Genomic DNA, 11,958 nt, shown 5'->3' with positions numbered 1-11,958 from the left:
AAAACAAAACAACAAAAACCAACCAACCAAACAAACAAACTCAAAACAAACTCTAGTCATTCTTTGTCCAACTACATGATATGAAAACCCTTTTAAAAGGCATGTAACCTGACTTCCACACATTTTTCCAGTTCCTAATTCTAGAGTTGCTGCCCCAAGACCCAGGCACATGGACCTAGCCCATGTGTCTGACCACTCTCCATCAATGCAATGAAAGCCATATCCAATGGCAGAGACTCATGTGACAGCCCTGATGCTCAGTGTCATTTGCCATGGCCACTCTTACACCTGAGCCCATTTCTCTGGGTGGGGGTGGGGGGGGTGAGCCTGGGGTGCTGGAGCAGAGGGAGGGTGTGTGCACTTCACAATGGGCATTCTGTCATGGAATGAGGTGAGAGCTGACCTGTGACATAACTGCCACATCAGGTCTGGCCAAGTTCAGTCAGTAACTGTCCTTAGTAAAGTAAGGGCTCTGGGCTCTGTAGGGTCTGAGAAGATGAGAAGGAGGCAGCCAAGGGCTTTGGGAAGTCTTCGCAACCCGTTTCCTCCCCAGGCTTCCCCACTGTATGTTTTTCCCACCAGTGTTCACCTCATCCCTTCTCAGCAGACCATCTTTCATCCTGCTGTTCAAGTCAACCCTCTTTCTGTTTTCTACCCTACCACATTCCCTTCTCTGAGGAACACTTCCTACTTCCCCACCTTCATGATGGCCATGCCCAGCTCCTCCTGTCTAGCCAAAATTTCCTCCAACTGCCCTGTTCTCTCTGCATCCCCTTCCCATTTGTCTACCCTCATGACTACCTCTCCCAAGAAATCATCAACGAATAGATACCTCCTTTCTGTTTCGCATCTGAGGCCTTCAGCCAGCCAGGGTAAGTTTAAAATCCCAAGGAAGAAATCCTTGCAGATGGTTCACTGCTCTCATGGTTTCTGCATTGACCTTGTCTCTGACTCTAGCTCTAACTCAGGAATACTGTTAAAAATTGGAGGACATACACACACACACACACACACACACACACACACACAGAGAGAGAGAGAGAGAGAGAGAGAGAGAGAGAGAGAGAGAGAGAGAGAGAGAGACAGAGAGAGAGACAGAGAGAGAGACAGAGAGAGAGACAGAGACAGAGAGACAGAGTCAGAGAGAGACAGAGAGACAGACACAGACACAGACAGAACCTGTAGGGTAAAAACCAACTAGAAACAAAAACAATAAGGTGCAATTTTTAAAAAGGAAGAGCCCTGACATGACATGAGGAGACAAGGAACCACCAAAGATGCCTTTGAATTCATTTTATGTTGACCATCTACTGCTGGGCATCTGGCCTACCCTTAAATGTAGTTTGCTTCTCCAGGGAGACCCTTGAAGGAAATTAATTTTTTTTTCAAGTGGTTATCAACTGGAGAATGCTACTGGGTTGAGGGTAGGGGCACATGTCTTCTTTTCCTAGAGCTCCATCACCTGCAGACTAGGATAGGCTTGTGAATGCTGCCTCAGTCTCTATGAGTTCATATGTCCATGTATCATGCTGATTTAGAAGGACGAGGTGGTTTTTTTTTTTTTTTTCTTTTACCCTCTACCTCTGATTCTTATGCTCTTTTTGCTCAGAGTCCTGAAAGAGTATTTGGTGAAGACATTCCACCCAGGGTCGAGTATTCTGGGAAAATGTGCGTTCTCCCTCTCTGTATAATGTCTGGCTGTGGGTCTCTGTGTTTGTTCCAATATGCTGCAGGAGGAAGCATCTCTGATGACGGCTGAGCAAGACACTGCTCTATAAGTATAGCAGAATGTCATTAAAAGGCATTTTATTACTATGCTTTCTCTCCCTCCCTCCCTCCCTCCCTTCCTTCCTTCCTTCCTTCCTTCCTTCCTTCCTTCCTTCCTTCCTTCCTTCTTTCTTTTCTTTTCTTTTCTTTTCTTTTCTTTTCACTTTTTAACAAACAGTAGTGTTTGACTTCTCCCTGTGTTTCTAGACCATCTACTCTCAAGTTCTTGGTTCCCCAAGCAGTGTCAGATATGGGTTCAATCTCATGGAGTGGACCTTCAATCAAATCAGATACTGGTTGGCTACTCCCACAAACTATTTGCCACCATTGCATCAGAATATCTTGAAGGCAGGACACCACTGCAGATCAAATAGTTTGTGGCTGGGTTGGTGTTTATGTTTCTCCTTTGGGAGTATGAAGAGTACCTAACTGTACCAAAGACTAAGTAGCGCCAGCTTGGCTTCTCTATGTTCAATGAGTTGTATAGCGTTGTCTTCAGCAATGGGGACTTGGTGTCAATTTATGGAGAGCAACCTATAACCTTGGAAATAGACTGGGTTTTTTTTTTTTTTTGAGGGGGGGGAAGAGTTCCTATGGGATCCCTCTGGCCAACAACTTAATTAGATGTAATCCAGTCCTGGGACTGGAAGCTTCATTTGGTGACAAGAGACAGTCAACTGGGGTTCTATATCTCCCATTATTTGGCGATTTCATTTAGATCTCCTTTATATCTATATATATTTTATGGAGCTTCTACTGTTTTAGTTTTCCATACTATCTTTCAAATCACCCTTGTTCCTCCCCATATTTCCCCTCTCGTATTCTTTGCTCTCTCTTTCTACTTGGTTTTGCTGGTCCAGACTCCCCATTTCTATCCATAACTATCTAGTCTATTTCCCTGTCCTAGGGATAGCTCCCTGTTCCCACTAGTCCCTTACTATATACCTAATATCTGTGGCTCTACATTGACTTAACAACTAATAGCCACATATAAGTGAAAAACCTAACAAATTTTTCTTTCTGGTTCTGGGTTCTTCATTTAGATTTTTTTTCTAGTTCTATCCATTTACCTGTGGATTTTATGATTCCATTTTTAAAATGGCCGAGTAATGGCTTCATTATGTAAATGTACCATATTTCCTTCATCCATTCTTCTGTTGAAGGACATTTAGGATGATTCCAATTTCTGGCTATTATAAAGCATCAGTGAACATTGTTAAAGAAGTGTCTCTGTGCTAGGATGAAGTGACTGCTGGGTATATGCCCCAAAATAGTATAGTTGTGTCATGAGGTATTTAGAGTCCCTTCATTTGAAGAACTGCCACACTGATTTCCATAGTGTCTGTAAAAATCTGCATTCCCATCAGCAATGGATGAGTGTTTCTTTTACTCCACATCCTTGCCAGTATGAGTTATTACTTGTTTTATTGATGTTAACCATTCTTACACGTGTAAGATAAGATACCAGTGTAGTTTAGGTTTGCACTTCCCTGATGGTGAAGGATGCCTAACATTTAAGTGTTTCTCACTCATTTGAGTTTCCCCTATCAAGAATTCTCCATGTAGGGCTGGAGAGATGGCTCAGTGGTTAAGAGCACCGACCGCTCTTCCGAAGGTCCTGAGTTCAAATCCCAGCAACCACGTGGTGGCTCACAACCATTTGTAATGAGATCTGACACCCTCTTCTGGTGCATCTGAAGACAGCTACAGTGTACTTTTGTATAATAATAAATAAATCTTAAAAAAAAAGAATTAATCTAGATCCCATTTTAAAATTGGGTTATTCGTTTTCTCGATGTCTAGGTTTTTTTAGTTCTTTATATATTTTGGGCATTGGCCAAATATATTGGATGTGTAGTTGAAGTCTTTTCCCATTCTGCTGGCTGCTGCTTTGTCTGAAATGATGGTGTTTTTTTCTATGCAAAAGCTTTTCAGTTTCATGAGATCCCATTTATAATTGTTGATCTTAGTGCCTGTGCTAAGAGTGTTCAGATAGCTGTCTCCTGTGCCAATGAGTTCAAGGCTACACTCAGGTTCATGTGTATTTAGATTTATGCTGAGGGTTTTGACCTATTTGGCCTTCAGTTTTGTGCAGGCTGATAAGTATGAATCTATTTTGATTCTTCTATATGCATGCAAAGATTCAGTTTGCTCAGAATCATTTGTTGAAGATGCTGTCCTTTTATTCTAGTGTATTTTTCTAGCTTCTTCATTAAAAGAAATCACATGTCCATAGGCGTGTGGATTTGGGTTTTCAATTCAATTTTATTTACTAATGAGTCTGTTTTTGTGCTAATACCATTTTGTTTTTATTACATTTGCTCTATTGTACAACTTTATATCGGGGATGGTGATACCTCTAGCAGTTCTTTTATTATTCAGGATTGTTTTAACTGTCTTGGTTTTCTGTTTCCACATGAAGCTGAAAATTGTTCTTTGAAGGTATGTGAATAATTGTGTTGGAATTTTGATAGAGATTTCCTTGGATCTGCAGATTGCTTTTGGTAGGACAGATATTTTTATTATGTTAAACCTAGAAATCCATGAACACAGGGCATCTTTTAGTCTTCTAATAATGTCTTCAATTTATTTCCTCAATGTCTTAATTTTTTTTTAATCATATAAATCTTTCACTAGCTTGGTTACAGTCATCCCAACATTTTTTGTATTTTTTGTGGCCTCTTCAATGTCTTAAAGTTTTTTTTGTATAAGTCTTTCCCTATCCTAGTTAGAGACCCCAAAATATTATGTATTTTTTGTGGTTAATGTGAAAGGTATTGTTTCCCATAGTTCTTTTTCAGTCCATTTATCATCTGTATATAGGATGACTACTGATTTTTTGAGTTAATTTTGTATCCTGATACTTCACTTAAAGTGTTAATCAGCTGTAAAAGTGTCTTCATATATTTTAAGGTCATTTATGCATACTATCATATCATCTTCAAATAAAGATATTTTGACTTCTTCCATTCCAATTTGTATCCTCTTGATCTCTTTCAGCTCTCTTACTGCTGTAGTAAGACTTTAAGTACTGTATTGAATAGGTACAGGGAGAGTAGAGAACCTTGTCTTGTTCTTGATTTTAGTGGAATTGCTTTGAGTTGATGTTGGCTATGGGTCAGCTGTCAGCCCCCTTTTCTTTGTTGAAGTATGTCTTTTATTTATTTTTTATTTTTTATTTTTCCCACCCACAAGGGGCTTTCCCCCCTTGATCACTAATTGAGAAAATGCCTTACAGTTGTATCTCATGGAGGCATTTCCTCAACTGAAGCTCCTTTCTCTGTGATGACTCCCGCTGTGTCAAGTTGACACAAAACTAGCCAGTACACCAGGTTTCTTCTTAGGTCTATTTGTTTGGAAAATCTTTTGCTATCCTACTATCCTGAGGTGATGTCTATCCTTGATGTTAAGATGTATTTCTTGGATGCAGCAGAAGGAGGAATCTTGATTTTTGCATTCATTCAGTCAGTGTCTTTTAATTGGGGAATTGAGACTATTGATGCTGAGAGATATCAACAACCAGCGTTGTTAGTTCCTATTATTCTGTTGTTGTGTAGCAAGTGTTTTGATTTGCCAATATTGGGTTATTTATTACTTGTGTCTTCTTGGATGTGGTTAAACTCTTTAGGTTGTAATTTTCCTTCTAGCACCTCCTGTTAGGCTGGCTTTGTTGAGAGATATTGCTTAAACTTTGTTTTATCATGGAATGCCTTAATTTTCCTATCTCTGGTGATTGAAAATTTTACTAGGTATAGTAGTCTGGTCTGACATCTGTGGTTTCTCAGAGTCTCTAGAACATCTTTCCTGGCTCTTCTGGCTTTTGCCCTCTCAATTGAGAAGTTAGGTGATATTGAATAGGTCTGTCTTTATGTGTTATTTGGTCTTTTTCTCATACAGCCTTTAATATTTGTTTGTTCTGTACACTCAGTGTTTTCATTATTATGTGTGAGGGAACTTTGTCTTGGGGTCCAGTGTTTGGCATTCTGTATGCCTCTTGGACCTTGACGGGCTCCTCCTACTTTAGGGAGCTTTCCTTTTCTGGTTTTGTTGAAAATAGTTTCAACCTGTTACTTATACCTCCTCTATCACTATTAGATTTGCTCTTTTCCTAGTGTCTAAAACTTCCAGAATGTTTGCTGTCAGGATTGTTTTAGATTTAAAATTTTTCTTTTAATGAGGTATGCATTTCTTCTCTCACATCTTCAATGCCTAAGATTCTATCTTCCATCTTTTGTATTCTGCTGCTAAGTCTTGCCTCTAAGGCTCCTTTTTGAGTCCTTAATACTTTTTACTTCCAGATTTCCCTCTGTTTAGGTTTTCTTTGTTGATTCTGTTTCAGTGATCACATCTTGGATGGGTTCACTCATTTTCCCTCATTATTTATGGTTTCATAGATGTCTTTAAGGAATCAACCTATTTCCCTTTTATCACATCCATAAAACCTATTAAAAGGGCTTTGTCTTATGCTTTAGACATGTTGCAATATTCAGGGTCTGCCGTAGTAGGGCTCCTGGCTCTAGTGGACACATATTGTCCTAGCTGTTTTTGCATTTTTATGTTGGTGTCAGATTTTGGGAAGATTGTAATTCTAGGTGCTGATATCTGGTCTTGTTGGGTGATTTATTACTTGCTTTCTGTTTCCTCTCTGGTTCTTAGGACAATGTAGGGTCTGTTGCATGGCCGAAAACTCTCCTGGGGTCCTTATAGGTATGGTCACAGTGATGTAAATGAGTGTTGGAAGATATGATCATGAAGCACTGATTCTTCCTAGTTCCTGTTTCAGGAACCCCCCTGACCCCACCCAGTCCTAACAAGTTGCTTCTGTTCTGTGCCTTGGTCCTGCTATCTGAAGGGAAATATCCATGCTATCACATGAGCACAGGCTAATGTTAAATGTTAAAGCTCCACTTCTTTTATTTGACACCTCCCCTGATTACTCTTAGACTTGACATGGTTTGGTGAGGTTGATGTATAGGACCAAGAGGCAGGCAATGGTGCTTCAGTTTCTTTCAGTCACAATGGGACATGAGGTACCTGGGAGATGACTGCCACAGCAGGTCTCACACATGCAAAGTCCCTCTCTGTTTTTACTGAAGAGAAAGGTTCAGAGTGTCTTCTGAAAAGATGACAAAATGGCTTCCCAGCATTTTCCTTATGAAACCTAATTCCCCACTCCCATTCTTTCTGCTTGTGCTTGTTCCTCCTGTGTTACCCCCATCCTGTCAGCTCTAGCCTTCAGCCTGCTCCCCAGCCCAATCTGTCCTTTCTGTTTTCTGTCCTTCTTCCCCCTCTGATCCACACTTTCCCCCAATTATCCCACCTTATCTCTATTCTGGGCTCTTCCTCTTTTCCAGATTTTTCTCTGAGCATCCTGCTCACCGTGTCCCTTCACTATTGGACCCAACTTCTAGCATTTCCATTCGATAGTTCCCTACTCTCATTCCCCAGTGCAAAGCCAGCTGTGCTCTGTCAGTCCTGATGAGCCAATCTTCCTCCATGGAAGGAGCCACCTGCCACACCTGCAGTTTAGCAGTGTCAGGGCTGTGCTTCCCAAACAGACTGACCTGGTGTCCATGGGAATAAGGAAGACACAGCCAGCATGCTCCTGGAGCAACACTATCCATTTTCCTCATTGGCCTCTTCTCACTATCTGAACATACCTGGAAAATACCCTAGATATATGAGTGGAACCAGTGCCCCTAAAGATTTTACAGCTAACAATCAGGGTAATAACCTAGCTTTTCCCTGATAAATTGAGAGACCTAGAACTGGTCATGAACCTCATTCACTGTTTCCTCAGGTACCAGGGAAGCTGCAGCCAGGGACAGAGACTAGAAATCATGAAGTGGTAGGGAGTCAAGCCCTGGTTAAGCTTGCTGCCTTTAAGTAAGTATTGGCAAGTACAGATGCAATGGAGGTGCTGCCTAAAAAGACAGGGCATGGATCTAGTTTTGCTGAGATGTGAATCTGGACTCAGTTTCCTATTTGGTTCCCTTGGTTTGGATGGGAAGCCATGCACTGGGTGGCTCAGAATTCTTCTGGAAATTTGAGATCAGAGTCTGCACTTGTTCAAGTTGCCAAGTATCAACTAATTCCATGTACTTGTCTATCATTATGAAACTGGGGACAATAACACTTGGTACTTGTAGCAAATACCAAGTACTTGTACCAAATACCAAGTACAGAAGCACAGCCCTGACAAGTACTTTGGTATTTACTTCCATAAACTTTCTATTCAGGAGAACTGGATTCAGGCATTAATTAAGCTACAATTTCAGAAATATGTGCATGTGGCCAGATGAGACTTGATTGACCCTATGTGGGCTTTGCTGCCTAGGAGAATTTTACACTCTTCAATATAGGGAAACAGGAGTTCACACTCAATAGGGAAGGTTGCCTCATGTCAACGTGTAACTTTTGATGAATATGTGTCTGTCCTTTTATTTACTTTCTACTGTAGTAATGAGCAGCATGACTACAACAACCTTTAGTTTTAAGGCCAGGGTTTTAGCAGAGACTCAGGGGGGTGGATATGGGGGAGGACTGCTGCTTACTGCTGTGCTCCCTGTGGTTTGCTTTCTTAATATCAACTTGGACTGCCAGGCCAGGAGTGGCATTCCCCCATATTTATCTGGGCCCTCCCATACCAATCATTAATCAAGAAAATTCCCTACAGTCTTGCTTACAGGCCAATATTATGGAGGTTTTTTCTCAACTAAGGCTCCCTCCTCTTGTTTAATCCTAGCTTATGTCAAGTTGACAAAAACCAGCCAGTGAAATATCCTCTATTCGTTGTACTTGTGGATTCTCTGAGTGCTATGTGAAAATACTGCTTTTTTGTTCAGTTGTATGAGACTTCAACAGACACATTATTCCATCAAATATGTCTTAAAATGGAATTCCTACAAAAAGCAGTGTGGTTTCTAAAATCTAGCCAGTCAAGCAAAAGGAATCATTTAGCAGCCTAGAACTCCTCTTGGTTTGGGCTCCACATACAATACTTTTCTAATATGCACTTGGCAGCCTGAGAGCTGCACTATGTATGCAGCTCTGCCTATGCAGCTGCCTATGTTCTGCTGACAGACAGCACTCTGATGCAGTGGAGATTCTTCTGCCTTCTATTCAAATGGATTCTCAGTACTTCCTGATCCAAAGATAGAAGGACCAATCTGGCCTGAACTGGTTTTATGTACACGTATAGTAAGATAAAACTGTGTCCTCAAGTGAATTTTACCATCTCATGTCTATGTATAATTGGGTGTACATATGACTAATAACATATTCTGGGAGGGAAAATATGTAGTAGAAAAATGATTATATCAATCTATCAATCAAAATAAGAGCCACACTCACTATGCCTCTGAGTAACCAAACACCTCTTTCCCTTGAACCCCATAAATAAACACCTTGGACAGTAACCAGGACTGTATATTCACTCTGTGGCTCTTGGCTCTCTAGTCTGACCTATTCTATAGATTTGCTTTGAATAAAGTTCCACCACTACTTTTGCAAACTGTGTGAGCCTATATTCTAGTTGCTTAAAATACCTGGCCTAGACCTGAACCAACAGTAACACCAGGACCACATTAGAACAAAGGCAGCAGCCACCTCTAACCTCAGAAAATGACTTTTCCCTTGAGTTCTGCATGTAAGCTCCCCTCTGCACCCAGCTTTCTATTGGAGTAAGAGAAGGTAGGAGCCTAGGATTTTTACAGTACATTCTATTATTACACTTTTGACCTCACATGACAATATCTCCAATTCAGAAACAATATTTAGCAAGAAAAGGCCATGACAGAGCATTATTTAAGTCCTAGTCCAAATAATTTAAATCCAGACCCTTCCAGCTCCTGGTAGGCATCTGTCTGATTATACGTTTTTTTTTTGTTTTGTTTTGTTTTCCAGCCAACCAGAGGAACCTGAAATGCTAAGAGTACAAGATTCTCAAGTAACTCCAAGACCCAAAGTTACAACACTGTCTACAAAACTAAAATATGACATCTAGGACAAGATGATTATTAGAGAGGTAGCATACTTACATATAACCATCCTGTGTATTGAATATAAACAAAGTGGGCACCATTCACAGAAATAAATGTTTCACTTGTAAATAAATCAATGATTATACATTTGCTAATTTCAGACAGAACTGATTCCCAAACAAGGGAAAGTAATAGGGAGAAGAATGCTGTATTTTATACTGGCAAAGGGGTTAGTACTCAGCGAGGGAAAGGAGTACACATGTGTGACCTGCAGTGTCAGGCTGCTTGAGGGGAAATGATCATTAAAATGAAAATGGAAACAGATGAGTATAGGCATACATTTTTCTCAGCCTACTTTAATAAGCATTCCACTTCCCCTCTATCCCACCAGAAGTAGTGGAAAAGTTATTAGGATACAGGGGAAGTAGACCTGCTTAGAAATAGTTCTCTGGGGGTGAGTCCAATCTTCGTTGTCAGGATATCAGCAGTTCAGTCCAGTAGAAAACACCAAATTTGAATCAGCAGCTACAGTCCAGGCCTCTCAGCAGACACCACATATGAACCAGCAGCTGTAATTCAGTCCTCTTGGAAGACACCACACATGGACCAGCAAGGTCTGTTCAATCCAGAAGAAACCAGAAGGCCTACCAACTGGCACAAGGTCACAGAAATAGCAAGAAGCCATGGGAACCTCATGAGAAGTTCTTTGGCGAGTTTCTATGTTGTTACCACAAGTGAGCTCAACAATGCAATGTAAGGCAAACTAGTACATGTGTGCTGTTAGCAAAGAATAGCAAGGCAGAGTAAAGCGAACCAATGCTCGAGCTCCTGCTGTCTGGTGGTCATATTTATATTCTTTTTAAACATCACATATCCTTTCACATATTTGCTTTAGCAAAACATCATTTGACATAACTGATTTTCCAAAGAAACCAGAAGTTTCCACTTCAGTTTCCACTGAAGGTGAATCTATTTTTGTTGGAAATTTCCGCTTCCCATCATCAGAAAAGGTACAAAGAAGAGAATGAAATCAGCAAGGAGACAGCTCTCCTTGATCATTTACTTCCTGTATCAATAGCAGGTCCTGCATTCATCCTGAGGTTACAAGATAGACCACAACTGCCACACCCACTCCAGTGGAGTCTGCAAACAAGTCCAAAAGCTTGGCTGCAGTCCTGAGGCAAAAAAGTTGCACAGAAATGGGTCTCCTGGAGGTCCTTGGCATCCCGTAATATGGATGTGGTCCAGATTTGTCCTTGTGATAGTCTGTGGAGGGTTTTGCATGCCTTCTTTCAGTATAGTTTTATTATAGATACCCCCAAGGAATGATTTGACAAATTGCCAAGTTAGATTGAACATTGCTTCCTGGCATCCACCGGTGTCCCAACATCCTAGTTAATTGTTGAGCCAACCTTGGGCTTTGAATTTCGTAAGAATGCTACTTGTTCAGATGAAATGCCTCCAGTGTTGATAGATAGTGAAAGAAATCAGGCATTGCAGTATACTGGGTAAGAGTTAGAAATCAAGCCGGGCGTGGTGGCGAACGCCTTTAATCCCAGCACTCGGGAGGCAGAGGCAGTCGGATTTCTGAGTTAGAGGCCAGCCTGGTCTACAAAGTGAGTGCCAGGACAGCCAGGGCTACACAGAGAAACCCTGTCTCGAAAAACCAAAAAAAAAAAAAAAAAAAAAAAAAAAAAAAGAGTTAGAAATCCCCGGGCAAGTTCAACAAAGTAAACTTAGAATTCTCATTAGAGTCATGTATGGCAGACTACATTACATAATAATAGAAAGAAGGTGGGTTGTGGTTTAAGAAGGAACTAGAGTAAATAGTTAGAATAAAATCTGAGTCACTCCCATATACAGGAATTTACAATGGCTTAGGAAGAAGGTGGGGTATACAATAGACTAGAATAGGAACTATCGTTTGGGCTTCTAAGCATTAGCTGACTTTAGATAGGGTTGATTTTTATCTCAGTTGTAAACAGCTCCTGCCAATTTTCATGTATGCATTTTTCTTTTTTGTTTAAAGAGTCATTATGCATCAGATGACCTTAATGTATCTTGGCTGATGTATTACCTAACTTCCTTGTTTTCTTCTGTAATGACTATATAAGTCTGATGCTTGCTTTGAAAGATTACACTTACAAGAGACAGCTATATCAGGGGGCCTGGCAAACACAGAAGTGGATGCTCACAGTCAGCTATTGGA

At 40.7% G+C, this 11,958-nt stretch overlaps 1 protein-coding gene across 1 annotated transcript; it reads left to right on the top strand.

Annotated features, from left to right (window-relative positions):
- Positions 1-409: 409 nt before the first annotated feature.
- LOC110309812 (uncharacterized) lies at positions 410-9,851 on the top strand. The gene is made up of 2 exons (XM_021182549.2): positions 410-872; positions 9,673-9,851. Exons 1-2 carry the CDS (start codon positions 497-499, stop codon positions 9,696-9,698), a joined length of 402 nt encoding a protein of 133 aa, XP_021038208.1. The 5' UTR covers positions 410-496; the 3' UTR covers positions 9,699-9,851.
- The last annotated feature ends 2,107 nt before the right edge of the window (positions 9,852-11,958 follow it).

This window comes from Mus caroli, unplaced genomic scaffold (assembly GCF_978045245.1).
Source record: "Mus caroli unplaced genomic scaffold, Mus_caroli_1 scaffold_12, whole genome shotgun sequence".
In the NCBI taxonomy this organism is placed as follows: Eukaryota; Metazoa; Chordata; class Mammalia; order Rodentia; family Muridae; genus Mus; species Mus caroli.
The sequence above is the reverse complement of the archived record's forward strand: the minus strand, read 5'-3'. Positions and strand labels throughout refer to the sequence as shown.

Excerpts from the sequence above, each read along its gene's own strand:
- LOC110309812 (XM_021182549.2), top strand. The coding sequence starts at position 497 with ATGAGAAGGAGGCAGCCAAGGGCTTTGGGAAGTCTTCGCAACCCGTTT. Across the intron at positions 873-9,672 it reads GAGGCCTTCAGCCAGCCAGG|CCAACCAGAGGAACCTGAAA; the intron begins GTAAGTTTAAAA and ends TTTGTTTTCCAG.